Below are 17965 nucleotides of genomic sequence, written 5' to 3' on the forward strand. Positions count from 1 at the left end.
GAAATGTATTGTAATAATATTTATGTAATTGTAATATTTATCTTATATACAGGGTGTTTGGCAGTCGGGTGTAGGGGTTTTAAGGAATGATAGGTAGGGTCATTCTGATCTGAACATTTTTGACCACATTTTTTTAGTCGTATAGCCAGTACCGACTTAGTGGTACACAATTGCACTGTATGGAAACGAGGCCTCTTTTTTTGGAAATATCCATGAAATGGATAAAAGTATGATACTTGATTAGAAAGCCCGTAAATCAAAGCAGTTTATTCGTACTTTTTTTGTAGACACGCAGTTATAAAACTATCTGAGTTTTTTTTTATCGCCTTGTGTCTGAAGAGGTTTTTGATCAGTCTAGCAGTAGTAGGCAATTATTTGAATTTTATTTATTTTTAACAAAATAACAAAAATTTAAAAATTCTAAAAACCCGACTGTCTTAAAAACTAAAAGGAAGAAAATAAGTCTAGTGGCTTAGAACTCTGTGAAGTACCTAGCTAATTTAAAGTTCAACAGTCGGGACCCATACGATTTTTTGTCGTGCGATAATTTTGTCGCAAAAATGCAACGTTTGTGTTTATATGTCAGTGCGCGCATAAGTGTATAAAAATAAAACAAATCGTAGCCAGACAGATGGGTACATGTCCTTCTTAGTAAGGCAAGTATTTTTTAACTAGTGTAAGTTATTTAGTATATACTCTTAGGTTAAGCATGGTACAGTCAAGTACAAAAATATGTATCTATTCGAACCACTTCAAAATGTGTTACCACGGCGTATTACGTCGGATTAAGAGTCTGTGGTACATATTTTTGAATGATTCGATAAGTCCATATTTTTTCACTCGACTGTATAGGGTGACACTCTTTCCCGGCCCGGATAACACCGACATGGAAATACCGGCCCTGTTTTTTGTGTACACTACACGCCCATAGAAACTGACAGGAGCTTCTATGGGCGTGTACACGAAAAACAGGGTCGGTATTTCCATCCCTGTATTATCCGGGCCGGGAAAGAGTGTCACCAGACTGTATATACCTACTTATAAGGTAAGTAGATAAGTATTGATTTATTTAATTCTACTTTGTAGATAAATAGTATTAAGTATAACGGTTGCAATCTGGCCCCGGCGAATAAATAAGATAACTGCTGAAGTATTATCACGGTTTTAGTATTAATTCATAATTGAAATCTCTGGGTACTAATGCTGCTGAATTTTTATCGTACTTTAATACTGATACTTATGGGATTAGAAAACATTGTAATGCTATTCAAAGATTTTACCCGTGTCTAAAATAACTAGAATAAAATTGTATTAAAATTTTTAACAAAAAATGGAACCGACTTCAAAAACCTTGAAAATATTTTTCTACTAGTTTTGAAGTCGGTGCCTCAGCACGAGCCAGCAGGAGTGGAACTATAGTCGTCTACCTCACCTACATATGTATTTGGCTTTAATCACTCTTGCTGGCTCGTGCCGAGGCACCGACTTCAAACTAGTAGAAAATTATTTTGAAGGTTTTTGAAGTCGGTTCTTTTTTTTCGTTAATTTTTTTTTCATAGTTTTTAGTGATTTGTAGCTAAAGTGCATCTCACAACGATTCTATTAAGCTCAAACACGGCATAGTTATGTTATAATTCTCGGCTGTTCGGATAACATCGCTTAAACGCTACTAAGAGCAAATGATAAGTGTATCGGACAAAATATATTTTGTCGCCTGCCGTAGAAACAGAGTACCTACCTATAGTAAAATGTATCTATCAATTCTGCACACTAAAAAGTAATTTCTTCTGCTCCTGTCGTATAGGTACATAATTAATTTAACAAACAAAAACTGCATTTGCGCTCTGACTCCGTTGGTCATCCAATGGATACCATCTCATGTTGGATCGGCAGGCAATGACAAAGTATGTAAAATCGCTTATATATTAGCAATAACAGATGGTATGGGTCTCTTGGGTCCCTATGGTGCTGAGCTGATGCAATTAGCCAAGGAGAAATGTTTTTTAAAAAATATTGTCAAAAACATTTTTTTTTATTCTAATGGATGGAAAACGAGCAAGTGATGGTAAGAGATCACTATCGCCCATAAACATCTGCAACACCAGGGGTATTGCAGATGCGTTCCCAACCTAGAGGCCTAATATAATAATACCTCAAGTGCCAGTAATTTCACCGGCTGTCTTACTCTCCACGCCGAAACACAACAGTGCAAGCACTGCTGCTTTACGGCAGGATTAGCGAGTTAGATAGTGTTAGCAATCGGGGCGGTGTTTATTTTTTCCTGAATTTTTTTAGTTTTTGCGATTATCATTTTTTTCGCCGTAGCCAGCGAATTATATAAGGTTTTAGTATTATAATTACCAACTCTTTAGTTTAAGCGTGGAATACTTACCTGCATTAATATCTGCCACAGCGGAGCGTGCAAAAATACCAGACACGTCCTACAGGCCTTAGAAATAGAGTCGTATCAGATTATGAACGCTTTGTCGTGTCAGATATTGGCGCTGATGACGCTACCTGAGTCACTTGAACAATCACCAATTAGGTAGGTGGTACAAGTCGGTATACAACAACTGTTTTCCCAAAACGGTGACTTCATAAATTTAAGTTATTGTAATGGCAATTATCGTCGGATTATTTGGAGAGCACACAGATTGCTCATGGCTTGCCCGTCGACGGCAAACATACGGTGTTGACTCTCACAGATATAATCTGCTACTCGACTTGATATCATAAGTATCATCTCTGTGTTTACTTAAAGCTTCGTTCCACGTTTCGAGAAATCATAATCCGACACCTCCTACGTATACTGGTACAAGTGCATAATCATAAATTTACAGGAGAGCTGTTCAAAGGTTCCAAAACCTGTAACTTTCTCATTTGATGATATAACTTTTCAAAATTTTGCATTGGTTCCAAAGAAAATATTTGCTTTCTACCTGTATTCATGGAATTTTGAAATTTCTTATAGTTTTTGAGAAAATTGCAGATACACTACTATACGCTTATTTTACATCTTGTAGTTGTGCGGTATACTGACCTAATTACCACTTGCTCCAGTATACGGCGTAATGCGTAGATTACTGATCTAACGATATTTTTATATTGTATATGAATTTTTAGATGAAATACTTATATGGCTTGCAATGAACAATAAAACAGATGCTCTTTTACCTTCATCTATTGATTTATAAACGTTTTTATCACTTGCATCAATATACGCTAACATTAGCATGCCACTTGTACCAATATACCGCTAGTAATGTTTTAAACGTGCTATACAAAATACAGAAATATACCTTTATAAAAAAGTCACTTGAAATAAAAATGGTTTTATTAAGAAAAGTAATTGTATTAAGTGCTTTAAATTAATGGAAGCACATACAATGGATTCGTATTCCTGTTCAAATGTGTACTCGTATTTTATTGTGAAAGGTTCCTCATGTGATACATATATCGCATCGCACCCATTTGTATCCACATAACGGTTTAGCTTTTTGTGCCTCTTCAGGGTTCCGCACCCAAAGGGTATAAACGGAAACCCTACTACTTTATACTACTTCGCTGTCCGTTCGTCTGTCACCAGGCTGTATCTCATGAACCATGATAGTTAGACAGTTGAAATTTTCACAGATTATGTATAACTGTAGTCGATATAATATATATATATAACAAAAAATAGATCAGAATAAATATTTAAGGGGGCCCCCATACAACAAATGTTTTTTTTTGCCATTTTTTTGCTAATCCTAATGAAGTTGTATAGATGGTACGGAACCCTTCGTGCGTGAATCTTATTGGCACTTTGCTTAAGACAAGCTTTGACATGAAATATTGAGTCAAAGTCAAAATATCTTTATTCAATTTAGATTGTAACAAGCACTTATGAATGTCAAAAAATTTACCACCGGTTCGTAAAAACCTCTGTTGAGAAGAGTCTGGCAATAAACCTAGGTATATTTTGTAAACAGATTTACAATCATATTTTAGTGATATCTATACATCACAAGTATTTAACACAACTACATATTTAAAACAGTTCTCAATTCGCTATTTGGAGTAAGCACTCGCCAATGCGGATCGGAATTATTTCAAAATTTCCCTATCCATGATATAATCATTAATTTTAATAATACGCCTTATATATTAATGTCTTCTTGACAATAGATTTAAATTTTGTGTCTGTTTCTGAGTCTTGGGAAACTTCTATAACTTCATACCGTTTACCCGTTTTCGCCATATACATAGCCAGGTACCATTTCTTAGGTGTGTATAAAAAAATGTGTATAGGGTGTTATTAAAACCCTGTACTATACTTTAAACCACATTAGGGCTACTAATTACTAATATGATCCAAGTAGAAAAATACTGTGATTCGAAAAAAAAAAGTTTTGTATGGAAGTGGAGTCGCAAGAAGACTTTCTAATTTCGATGTTTTCCCACTTATATCGTATTAGTAATCAGTAGCCCTAATATGGGTTACAGTATAGTACAGGATTTTTTTTATCAACCTGTAGGTATATTGAAATTTACTGTTCTCATTTTAATTAAAGCATGCATGCCTTCGCCTTCTTTTTGGGGATGCTTAACTACCAAAATGCAATGTAATACTGCAATGTTATATTTCTAGCACGCGTACATGTAGGTATAGCCGAGGAAACTGAATCACGTACTGGTACTGGGGTGGAACCGTTGTACTACCAATGTTATGTTGACATCCCATACATTTGCCAAAGAAATCATAGCGAAATAGATCACGAAAAGGTTTCACATTGGATTTAGTTTCCGTGACTGTCTATGAGAAATACGGCTATTGTGGTCTTGCCAAACCAAAACATGTTTTTTTTTATATATACTATCAAATTATGTGCTCGTAGAACAGTTTAAACGGTCCGCACGCAGCGACGGCTAGCGCGTACACTGAGGCAACTGCCAGTTACACTCGACTTCCCCGGCCCCACGACAATATCGGTGCCGCGTATAGTGGTGCATGTCGGTTGCCTCAGTATACGTTGTACCGATCAGCAAAACGGTGTTAGATGCATTCATATACGTCACTTTATTTCCAAAACTAATAGGAATATCCGTCCAAATTTTTTGTGGTAGGTAAATAAGGAAATATTAATCACAAAATTGCAAAAAACTAAAAATCAGAAATTTGTCACTTGTACCAGTATACGTAGGAGGTATCGATCAACTGTTTTCAGATTTAGAATTACCTCTACTTGAGCATCTTAACCATGAAGCAATTACAACCGGAGGTGCATTAAGCTTAAACCTGAATTTTTTGCCACCTCGTCTCGGCAAGGCGTTTATCGTATAAAAATAAACACGTAGTTAGCACAATTCTTATTACATTAACTTTAAAATTTGTTTTAATTTGTGTGGTTTATTCTACAATAGGTTTTACCCGTGGCTTTGCTTGCGTGAGCTTTTAATTAAGTCTGCCAGATAAAATGGATTCTGGAATTTTATTAAATTCCCTCGAGAATTCTCAAAAATTACCTACCTACTCGTACTTCATGGTCTTCATTTATGTTCCGTGAAGTACATCTGTGCAAAATTTAATGTCAGTCTGGTTTTACATGTTGTTATATTACTGTTTTCGTGGAAATATCGGGATAAAAAGTAAGTAGCCTGTGTTAGCCAAGACGTCCAGCTATCTACCTTTATACCAAATGCGTGAAGGAGTAGCAAACATGCGCACATTATTTCGGATCTATACTTGTCATATTTGTAGGAGTACTTGTAGTAGGTAGGATTCGAAGACCAAAATTAAACCGAAACACGCATACAACTAAACATTCCCCTTGCCAAATTTTGCAGGTGGTAGGACCTTGTGCAAAGTCCGCCCGGATTGCTACCACCATCTTGCTCGCTAATCCTGCTGCTTGCACTGTTGTGTTTCGGCGTGGAGAGTAAGATAGCCGGTGAAATTACTGGCACTTGAGGTATCCCATCTCAGGCCTCTTGGTTGGCAACGCATCTGCAATACCCCTGGTGTTGCAGATGTTTATGGGCGGTGGTGATCTCTTACCATCAGAGGACCCACTTGCTCGTTTGCCATCCAGTCGAATAAAAAAAGAGAGAAATTTAGCACATGAAATCAAATAGGTACTGTCCTACAAAAAATTGGGGGTTTGGCTTTTGGGCTGGCTTTTGCCCTTAATAGGGTTGACAACCTTGTCAAGACATTTGATTTTGGACTGTAAATGTTGCTATGGATTGGCTTTGATTTTTCTTCGGTGGTAAATAGATTGCCGGTGCCCTATTAAGAGTTAAGGTATGCAGAAAAATCGCGCAATCGTGCAATCGATTTTTCTGTATACTTAACTCAAAAGCCCCAAAATTTTAAATTAGGACACTTTGATTATTTGAAAGTGCACATTACCACCTCCAGTCATAAGTACCCTTAAGCCTCGATCGCCAATACATCTAAACTCAAGTGATTTATCTAATTTATCTATAAGTAGCTTTCAGCGGAGAGATGCGATTGTGACATCAAAGTCAAAATATCTTTATTCAATCTAGGTAGATTTTTTGACATTCATAAGTGCTTGTTACTTAGGAATGTCAAAAAACCTACCACTGGTTCGGAAAAACCTCTGTTGAGAAGAATCCAGCAAGAAACTCAACGAGGTATATATTTTTTTTTAAACTGATTTACAATATTATTAAATGATATCTATACATCGCAAGTATTTAACAGAACTTTATTTTTAACACAGTAGGTTCGCTATTGAAGGGATCGCCAATGCGGATCGAAATTATTTCCAAACATCCCTGTCCATGATATAATCATTAACTTTTTAGTACGCCTTAGATATTAATATCGTATTAACAATAGATCTGAATTTTGTATCCGTTTCAAGTAATCTTTTTTGGAATTTTATTATAAAATTTCCCAGAAACGACTTTTTGGTTTTAGCCAGTCTGTAAGATGGAACTTTAAGCTTCCCTGTGTTTCTATAGTTAGCCTTTGGCTTATATCGGCGTTAGTGGGAAAATCACATATATTTTTCCTAACGTACATGATTATTTCAAAAACATAAAGCATAAAGCGACGGCCATAATGATCTCACTGGGAACCGTTGAACCGGCTAGCCTTAAACAGGGTGCGAAAATTAGTGCTTCTGCACTATCGTCGATAACATATCAAAGTCAGCCTAACCACGATAACTATAAGAGGACATAAGTAGACGACGGCCCAATGTAATGAACAAACAAAAAGTCATAAAACAGCGTGATAACGTCTGTAACGCATCTTAGAAACCTGTCATATTAAGCGGCATTACCTGTAGATGTGACCGGTTTGGTTTTTACGTTAATAATTCTTGTGAGGGGATATTGTTGGGGGTAGAAGGTTAGTGCTGTGCCTTGGTGTGTTAGCTGTTGTCTCGGAGGATGTCACTTACGTCACAGGAGCAGCTGCCGACACCACGGCGTTCCAGTAAGTACTTTTCACTTTTGGTGCTGAACTTTCACCTGCGATTTTGCATCCGTTGCAAGACTCCATATTCCGCGGGAACCCCATAAAAATTGCCCCTTCCTGGACTAAGTACGAGTAATTATCAACTGAGCCGTCTTAATTAATTAATGTATGGCGGCGTTCTTGGACCCATGAATTTGAGGCAAGAATTTGGGACTCGTCGCTTTTCTGCGTTTTTTTTAAGATTCAAATAAGATAAAAAAGGAAAACCGATCTTATGCTTCCATCCCAGCCTATATACTTCCCACTGCTGGGCACAGGCCTCCTCTCAGAACAAGAGGGCTTGGGCCATAGTTCCCACGCGGGCCCAGTGCGAATTGAGAACTTCACAAGCACCATTGAATTGCTTCGCAGGTTTGTGCAGGTTTCCTCACGATGTTTTCCTTCACCGCAAAGCTCGTGGTAAATTTCAAATGTAATTCCGCACATGAATTTCGAAAATGTGCGAGCCGGGGTTTGACCCACGCACGACCCTCTGCTTGAGAGGCGATAGATCAAACCACTAGGCCACCACGGATCTTATGCTTCGAGTTTCGAACAAAGTTAGCTAACTAGTTGCGTACTTTGACACACAAAAGCCTCATTTTTACACCCCCTACTAAAATTACCCCCTATTTCTTTAAATTTAATGCTTTTAGTCTGTCTGTTCCGTAAGTTCTCCAAGGTGGAAAAATAGTACTCTTTCCTCAATCATGCCATAAATGTTATGGTTTCCGACGGTGTGCGTATGTCGGCCTAGTGATGGATGAGTCCGCGTGGCGCCTGCGCATAGTACATTGGGGCTACTACGAAATTCGAAAATCAAAGTTCGTGTCGTACCGTCCCTCTCACTCTCGTATTAAACAATATAAGCATAAGCGGGACGGCAAGATACGAAGTCCGAATTTTGCACTTCGTAGTATAGGCTCAGCAGTCACTAACTATGGTGTCATTCAACGCGTGATCGCAATGTCATTATTAATTAAGTGACAACAACAAGTAGCAACGCATCCGCATCTCAACTTAGGTATGTTATGGATATCAGGGCAGCGGTGATTGCTTTCTATGTCCCGCCCGCTCGTTTTCCCCCTAACATATAAAATACCGGCCAAGAGCGTGTCGGACACGCCCTAGATAGGGTTCCGTAGCTGTTACGAAGAAATCAAGTAGGTATTGTTTCCTAAGGATTTTGTTAAATTACCCCCACTTTACGTCTATTAAAAAATGTTTTTTTACAAGCTTTTATTTAGTTTCACCTTTCCCGTTGTCTGTCTGTCTGTAATCAAATCTTGCAAGTTAAATTTGACCAACTACCTGTAGTCATTTATAGACTTGAAATTTGGAATACTTATGTAAATCGCGTGACAATACAATAATCTAGTAGTGACATCCGGGTAATCCGGCCAGGATCGTCTCCGCAGGACGGAACTCTTCAACGGTTTGACAATGCAAGAACAGTCAGCAAAAAAAGTATTTACCATTTTGTAGGCATAGTTGCTACATATATCCGTGCAAAATTACAGCTTTCTAGCACTGACATTCTCTGAGCAAAGCCGCGGACGGATAGACAGACAGACAGACATGGCGAAACTATAAGGGTTCCGTTTTTGCGTTGGCTACGGAACCCTAAAAACGACCTACAGTAATCGCTGGGGTGTTTGTCAGAATTAGGAGGCCTTCTAAGATGTGGCGACAACTACGAACTCCGAGCGATCGTACTGGCTGAGCTGGTGGGCACTGCGTTACTGGTGCTGCTGAGCTGCCTCCCAGGCTGCGCCGGGGCACCGTTCGCTTTGCGCGCCGCCTCCGCCGGGCTTGCAGTTGCGCTGCTTGTGCAGGTCAGTGGCCAGGCCACTAATACCAACGTATCATCAGTGTCAAATGGGGACCTCAGAAATTTAGAACACGGTAACCGAAAGGTCACCACTGAGCAAACTATTTCTGGTTTTCAGCCAGAATAACTGAAAATCAGAAACTAAGGCCGTGCTGTATAACGTGCTGGCGTGCATTCACCATCTCTTTCAAACCTCGTCTTATACCGTGTGACCGAAAGAAGTGGTGAAAATGATTGTGATTCCAATTGTGTTAGACAAGAAAGGCAAATCGAAAGAAGAATCAGGTTGTGTCCGTTTTTTTAGTCCCTTTTTATAGTGGCCAGTCTAAATGTTTCAAATGCATACGCCGATTAAATATTTTAGCGACGTTGCTGGAGATTCTTAGAAAAAAAATTAAGGACCATTTTTAAATGTAAGGATAATTCTAGGATATATAATTTTGCCTTTTTTTTATTTTTTGATAAAACTTACCGTTTTCGAAAAAAAAACCTGAAAATTTGACCTTTGACCCCGAATAACTTTTTAGCACACATGGGATCAATGGGGACTTTTGACACTTTATTCCTAATGGTGTACGCAAGGTCTCCACCAAAAGTTAGCTTTGTCGGAGTTTATGTAATTTGAGCACTACTTTTATGACTTAATAACTGTCCGGATTAAAATTATGAGGTTGAGTCAGAAATCATTGATTTCTAACTCTACACTCATAATTTGTAATTGTCAGTAGAGCTTCGCCGTGGTAGAATTAGGTACTAACTAAAACCTTCAGAGGCGTACCCAGCTTCTGGCCCAGTCACAGTCAGGAGGGGGGGAGGTCACATTTTTTTAGGTTCAAACCCGTTTTGTTTTCTCGTTCACACAACACGGCTTGCGAGGTATTTCAAATATATAAAACAAACAATGTCGAGGGGGGGCAGCTAAACTCCCCTGACTCCCTGGGTACGTCCATGAACACCTTGTATACCTAATATACATATATATGGTACCTAAGACGACTCGATCAAATCGGTGTCAATTTATTTATTTTATGTATTACAGTGCTTCGACCACATCTCCGGCGCCATGCTGAACCCAACAGTGTTGCTCGCAGCGACTCTTGCCCGCAAGGTGCCCGGAGCCACGGCAGCCGCCATGTTCGTGGCGCAACTGATTGGCGCCACGCTGGGCGGCGCCATGCTTGAGTTGTTAGCCCCTGCTGCAGTTGATACCGCGGCTTCTGCTGCTTGCTTAACACTGCCGCGTCATGACATGCCGGTCTATAAGGTATAGATTAAGTAAGGGTATCGACCAAAACTGCGAAGCGTCATGCTGAAACAGACGCTAGGGGGCGCCATGCTTGAGCTGTTAGCCTCTGCTGCAGTTGATACCGCGGCTTCTGCTGCCTGTCTTACATGCCGGTCTATAAGGTAGAAGTCTATTAAAATAGAATTCGTACAAGAAAAACGTAATGTTTTAAGTTAGGAATGTGAAACTTAGGGAAAACATTAAATAATGAAATATGAATAAATTCAAAATAATTATTTACTGCTGATTGAAGTATCTTAAAGAGCATTCACATCACTAGAGCCAACGTCAGTCAGTCAATCAGCCAGTCGTCAGTCAAGTGTCAATGTCATTCACCACATTTGTTTACCAGAATGCTTAATGCCATTGAATTCGAATACTTATAAGATTTATGGGGGTCACAGAAGAAATTATTATTAGGTGTGCAAATCGACGTAAAACACAAACAACTAAAATAAGTCAACTTTTTCTTGTTTGTTAGTCGGTCCCGTTGTCCAAGAGACAACAATCACAGTTTCTTAAAAAAAACAATACATGCTATGTGCTTAGAAGATAGTCCATAAAATAATTGGCTTGTAACTACGACAAAAATATAAGCTCGATGAATTTTAACCACAGAAAACAAAATATATAAACTCATGGTTTTAAAGAGTTGTCCAGGGGACGTAACCATGGCGACAAGGTACAAGAAAAATAGAGCAAAATATGTGTCAAAGTTACAACACAGTTCGCAATGACGAAAATCTGTAACGGGTTGTAGTCCGGCCAGGACCGTTTCCGCAGGTCGGAACTCTTCAATGGTTAATGGCATCAACTTGAAATTTGGTACGAAAATGTGGTTGAGATGGCAATGCAAGTACAGTCAACGAAAAGTACAGTCAGCAAAAAAGCGTACCTATATTAAATACTAGCTGTTGCCCCGCGAATCAGTCCGTGTACAATGGGGGCTATCGCGTATCAATTCGCCACTAGAGGCGCTAGTGTAGCGTGAGGTCTCCGAAATGTCAAATCTCATAGTTTTTGGGTGAGCTACGCGGGTTTATTTATAATTAGAATAATTTTGTGAATATTTTGCATTACCTGATATTAATTATGGCAATTATGCGTTACGAGGCAATGAATGTCTGTGTTTTGAGACAGTTTTGTCTTTCGGAAACCTTTGTCCTCATTTTTTTCCGAACAAAACGGGGACTATGCAACACGGTGGCATGCTCGATATTTTTATGGTACGGTTTTAAGGTGTATTAATGATTTTAATCTAAACTTTGTTTTCACGCCCGTAATAACAGACTTTGAAAGGCATACTTAAAAACCTCACGCAACAGTGCGCCATCTAGTGAGACAAAAAACGATAGCCCTCATTTACCTTCATTTATAATATTATAGTGGGATTAGTGGGGTTGACATTTTTAGGAAAAACTTTTATTTGAGCAACTTGTTTTAACAGGCGGTGTGCTTGGAGGGCGTGTTGGGTGGGCTATTGGCGCTGGCCAACATGGCGTCCTGGGACGCCCGCAACCGGCTGCTGGCCGACTCCTGGCCGCTTCGGATTGGTCTCAGTGTCGCGGGTCTCTCCACCATCGCGGTACGTACAGTCACCATCACCAAATATATGAGGCAACAAAACGTGCCTGACTGCCCGATTCAATCTTTCTGGGTTGGACAGATCAAGGGCGTTGCCTAATTTGTTATTTAAAAAAAACAATTATTGTTTAATGTTCCCACGCGGGCCCAGTGCGGATTGGGAACTTCGCACGAACCATTGAATCGCTTCGCAGGTTGTGCAGGTTTCCTCACGATGTTTTCCTTCACCGCAAAGCTCGTGGTAAAGCCCTCTTGTTCTGAGAGGAGGCCTGTGCCCAGCAGTGGGACGTATATAGGCTGGGATGATGATGATGATGATGTTTAATGTATAATTGCATGTATAATTTCACTTTATGTTTTCTTTTATAGTGTAAGTGTTAGGTACTAATTTAGTCTTAATTCAACGGTTATTAACATACTATTATGGATCTACCGGTCTGAAATCAAGTTTTTTTTTTCATAAATATTTGATATGACTATTTCTAGGGCCGATAGGACGTGTATTTTTGTACGCTCCACTGTGGCAGATTCGTCTTTATTGTGACGCTTGTGCTTGCGCAGGGGGAGCTGACTGGTGCCAGCATGAATCCGGCGCGCAGTCTGGGTCCGGCACTATGGAGTTCGCACTGGGAACACCACTGGGTGAGTTCCATTAAACATCATCAGAGAGGCACCACTGCAAGAGAGGCACTGCCAGAGGGGGGGAGGGGGGGGGAGCTGCTGGCGCTGCTGCCGTGACAGCAGCAGAGCTGCAATTTTTGTAAAAATATAATTTCTTCTTTTACAAATATACAATTTTACTCGCAAATGTGATGAAAAACATTGTATGTCGCACGGGCGGTACTGGAATTACGAACATCGACTCGTTAAAGCCTCTCGTTCGTAATTCCTTATTTGCCGCCCCAAAGACACAATATACTATATTTATTATTACTTTATTTATTATCATACAGGTGTACTGGGCAGGTCCACTGACCGGCTCCTTACTTTGCACTTTGCTGTACGCGCGGGTATGGGCGCCCGCGCCGCCGCCCGCCCCCCGCCCGAAGCCCCGCGCCGCGCCTTCACCCCCGCAGTCGCCTGCGCCGCGACGCCGCGCTCGCGTCTCCGCCGACCCGGCAGAACCAGCTGGTGATACCGTCAAGATGGATTACTCAGTGTGACTGCAAAACTGATGCCCTGACAAACCTTTCCATGTTACTAGGTACCTAAACGGTGTTACAAAAATACCCTTAAAGCGATAAGGGGTTTAAATGGTCCCTCACGAGTATAACGAGTCTATTTACAATATTTGAAAACAGTAGTACAACTAGAGTACAACCTATCACTGTATGACATGCCGCCAAAAAAAATCATGTTTTTTTTAAGTATATTTTGTAATGTAAGTATTCTATTTCAGTAAAATTAAAAAGTAAACTACGCGGAATACGCTCTTGTAATAGAACTAGAGTTTACCCGCGGCTTCGCACGCGTAAACTATTCGATCTGGTAGTTACAATTGAAATTCCGGGATTTTACAAAATTGTCGTGGGAAATCCCAAAATTAATATCGTAATGATCATTGAGGTGTTGTGTTAAGAGACAACTATCCCGTGGGAATATTGGAATAAAAGTAGACTATGTGTTATTTCAGACATCCAGCTATCTACATACCAAATTTCATGACTCTAAGCCCAGCGTACCTAATCTGGCGCGCGGCAATGAATGGGTAAAGAGCTTTACAGACTAATTTATTGAATCAGGCGTTACTTTGGCGTTGCTTTACAGACTGCCTGAGACTGCAAGGCACGATAATGAATAGATTTCTTTTCCCCTGAATGGCAACACTGGCATAGATAATAGATCGCTCGTTTTTGGCTCGAAATTCGAACTTGTGATTTTATTTTGCTTAATATACAAAATGTACACACCCAATATCATATTTTATCAAGTTTTTCGCGATTCCCAAGGTCAAAGAATCGAATTGCTTTAAAATTCCAGAGAAATAATGCTTTGTTTGGGAGAAACGTGTCAAAATGGTGTTGTAGAGCGCCATTCTGCTGTCTCGTTTTTTCCCCCGTTCTGGCGGTTCACTTTTCTATTATAGGTTACCCCTCTGTTAAATGATCTATGCTAACTCTGGCTGTATGACATAACAGTTCACTAGGGTTGACAATGTCTCCCGCTTAATAATAAATAATATTGTATTTTTACGGGTTATTTTGAAACATATTTATTTTGTGACATTTTGACTACGGACGCCAAGAATCTAAGCAAACTATGCCGAAGATACGTGACCGAAATTCTGCGCCTGATTTTACGTTTCGACTGACGGAAATTATGCGACGGAATTTCATTCATTTATTACGCCTTCAAATAGATATTTCAAATGTTGTCAATCGGATAGCCGAGTGGTTAAAGAACCTAACTAGAAGTTTGATCCCCGATCAGGCCAGATATATTTAATGTAGGTATATAAATTACGAATGTACGTTTTTGAGTCTTGAGTGTTATGTATGTAAGTAAAACGGCATTGCAGGCATAAACACGCCGAAATTCGGTCGCGTTATTTCGGAAAAACGTGTCTAGAGACATTTGGACTTGCCCAACAGAGATGTTCGAAAGAGCAGAAACCGCATGCGAGAAAAAATCCATCTATAACATCAATCATCAATCCATCTGGAACAGAACCAATTTTACGCGAGATAACTTGGCACCCGGGCATAGCGAGTTAAACACTCTACTTTTCATTTCGACTACTAGGAAAGTAAAAAAAAAATATGTAAGTATTTGAGAAAAAAATTATCGAATTAAAAAAAACTAAAATGAATAGAATAAAATTGTACAATTCATAAAAGACAATGTCACATTTTTTAAGCATAGCTCAAAGGTCAATGTGAGCATTTTAAAAAAACAATTGACTTTATTGCTAAGCAATAATTAGTTTAACAAAATTTAAAATGTTCAATAGAATGAGTAAGAGATTACTTAAAAGTAGATAAAATAGGAATGTTAAACATTTTTTTGTAAAATTAGTAAGTTATCAAATTAAACCAAGGATAAGGTTAAGCTGTACAGAGATAGGCTGTGTGGACAATTATCTATTGTTTACCCGAAAGTTATATGCTATAATTTCATTGCCCGAATTTCATATGCCCGAATGTTTCGTTTACTAGGAAATATATTTGACATATTCTTATTTTCCCTAAAATTAGATGCCCTAATGATACAAATGCAATACGTACCTATTGTTTTCCATATTATTTATTAGAATATTCAAACGCCACACTAAATATTATTTCTTTCTGAATTCATCTTGGCTATAGTATTTGTTTTTAGTTTTCTGTAGTCTGATAGAGGTCTGAACGACTGTAATGAATGTCGACGGAGCTGCGCTGCGCGGAGCTCCTATTCCGCTTAGTTGAGGCGCCTCGCGCCTTGTCGCAATTCGAACCTAACCTAACCTATGTGGGTACAATTTACCTAATTCAAAGGCTTGTTTGACGTATGGGATTTATCAGTAAGTATATAGTGTCGATAAATCAATCACCATTTACATGCATGGCAAATAACATTATGGCATGTAATACTTATGGATTACAATGATTATGAAAAATGATATTATTAAAATTAAAATTATGGGAAACAAAGATTCTGTCATTTGATTAATATGGTAAATGAATTTATAAGAATCAATATGGCGGTTGAATATTATGTGGCACATAAAATTCGGGCAACTAAGGGTATACCCTGTGGGGACATATATACCGTTGTCATTTACCTACCGATTGTATTTTTTCTTGAGTTTTTTTTTGTTTATATTTATATGTACTTATAAGAAAGTAATGAAAATAATTTAAGTAATAATATTTGACTAGCATTATACAATTTGTAATATGACTAATTTAAGAAAAAACCTCAATAAATACCATAGTAGGTATATGCCGTATATGTTCTACCCTTAATTTATTTCTACCCTTGGGAAGAAAGTATAGTTTTCCTCCCTGTTGTTAGATATGATTTGCCTCACTTTTCGAGTATGAGAGATGAAAAATATAAGTATTATTCTATTTAGTCCGTCACTTAAATTTTTATTTATTAACTGACTTCAAGTGACGGACTAATTACAGTAATTAATACCTAAAAATACTTAAGACTATCTATTAAGTAGCCACACTGATTACGACTTTTCTTGGTGGATATTTTTCTCGCACTTTATTTACTGGTAAAAAACTTGCCTAAGTGTAGCTTCTTAAGTGTATATTTTGTAAATAAATGTTACTTAATTTATTTGATTTATCCAAACAAACAAATCTCCATAAAAGTACTTGGAATAAGTATTTGGTTGCTTTTTTAGAACACACAATAGCTTTAAAATTATCAGGAATATGTCTGCATGTATAATACTTTATTCCCATATCGAAAATACAAACTGAGACATGGATGTCTCAGTTCGTATTTTCGATATGGTTTCACAGGATACCCGTAAAAGTAACAAATTTGGAGTTGAAATAAAAAATACAAAAAGACTCCAAAAAACTAATCATAATTTGATTGCTTAGTAGCGACATCTCTTGTCTGGATGAGCGGTTAGTTCCGAAAGAATGAGACGTCTCTCGATGAGAGCGGAACATAGATGTCGCTAGTGCTGCTGCATAACCTGAGATATGTATGCATAGGAAAAAGTCGTATCTAGATTCCTGTCCAGCGGTGGTGTAGGGGTTATAGCACGCAGCACGGATTGCTGAGGACCTGGGTTCGATTCCCAGCGCTGGTCTCTTTTTCTGGTTTTTCTGTGCATCCATGTCTCAGTTTGTATTTTAAATATGGTTTCACGGGATACCCGTCAAAGTAACAAATTTGGAGTTGAAATAAAAAATACAAAAAGACTCCAAAAAAACAATCATACTTTATTCCCATCTTATTAATTAAAGGGAGCTCTTCCAGTTAGCCTTCGAGCGATAAACAACTGCTCTCATGAGCGGAGCGATGTAGCGAGAGACTTAAAACACCTGTAAACGCTTTCTTTATCCCACTTAAGCCAGAAAATGATCATGATTCACTGAAAAAAGAATTTCAATGTTTCATCTAATAGATTATCTTTGCTCTGAGATTGATGCAAAACAAAAGATAACTTACTAGTCTTTCAGATATCTAAGTGTGAGATTTATCAATCACTACAAATCCTACTTCCATCCAAAGATAATAGTGTCACGTGAAATGTTGAGATTGTGTCGGTTATTTTGGGCTGTGATGCACGCGATTGCGGGGCTATCGAGTGACCTGCGCTCGCGCAGATAGCGCGGGTCGAATAACATTGTTACGGCACACTTAACAGCCTGACGACTGCGTATGTAGGTACCATAAAGATCCAATAAAACTGATAGAGAGCCATACCTCCTAAGTTGCATGTTCGAGATTTATCAGTTAGGTGTTAGTTCTTAGGCAGTTGTCACACTGCCACCGCATCCCTGTTTTTCCATTAGCCGGCCCGGCACCGGAATGGCCGTGCACCGGCACCGGCGCCGGGGCTTCGTATGGAGAGAGCATGTTGGGAGTTTCTCTGTGCGGTAGAATCCAGTACCACTACCATGAGTGTATGGAGAATTGTACAGCGCCTCTACAAATAATTTACGCCGTCGCTATCAAGTACGGTCACTGTAAACTCATGGTAGTGGTACAGAATACGGTGATTTGCCGAAGAAACAAAGTCATCGATATAGTCGAACAGGTTCTCTGCCGTTTGCGCAAAATATTTTTCGCAAATGTTTCATTTCCCAAGTAAGTATCAAATTTCTCCGAAACCATATTATTG

At 38.8% G+C, this 17965-nt stretch overlaps 1 protein-coding gene across 1 annotated transcript; it reads left to right on the top strand.

Moving 5' to 3' along the window:
- The first annotated feature begins 7015 nt into the window (after positions 1-7015).
- LOC141427944 (aquaporin-like) lies at positions 7016-16590 on the top strand. Its single transcript, XM_074087554.1, has 6 exons — positions 7016-7450; positions 9134-9306; positions 10342-10566; positions 12035-12172; positions 12733-12813; positions 13125-16590. Exons 1-6 carry the CDS (start codon positions 7405-7407, stop codon positions 13332-13334), a joined length of 873 nt encoding a protein of 290 aa, XP_073943655.1. The 5' UTR covers positions 7016-7404; the 3' UTR covers positions 13335-16590.
- Positions 16591-17965: the final 1375 nt, after the last annotated feature.

Source organism: Choristoneura fumiferana, chromosome 5, assembly GCF_025370935.1.
Source record: "Choristoneura fumiferana chromosome 5, NRCan_CFum_1, whole genome shotgun sequence".
NCBI lineage: Eukaryota > Metazoa > Arthropoda > Insecta > Lepidoptera > Tortricidae > Choristoneura > Choristoneura fumiferana.

Excerpts from the sequence above, each read along its gene's own strand:
- LOC141427944 (XM_074087554.1), top strand. The coding sequence starts at position 7,405 with ATGTCACTTACGTCACAGGAGCAGCTGCCGACACCACGGCGTTCCA. Across the intron at positions 7,451-9,133 it reads GCCGACACCACGGCGTTCCA|AATTAGGAGGCCTTCTAAGA; the intron begins GTAAGTACTTTT and ends GGTGTTTGTCAG. Across the intron at positions 12,173-12,732 it reads CGGGTCTCTCCACCATCGCG|GGGGAGCTGACTGGTGCCAG; the intron begins GTACGTACAGTC and ends GTGCTTGCGCAG.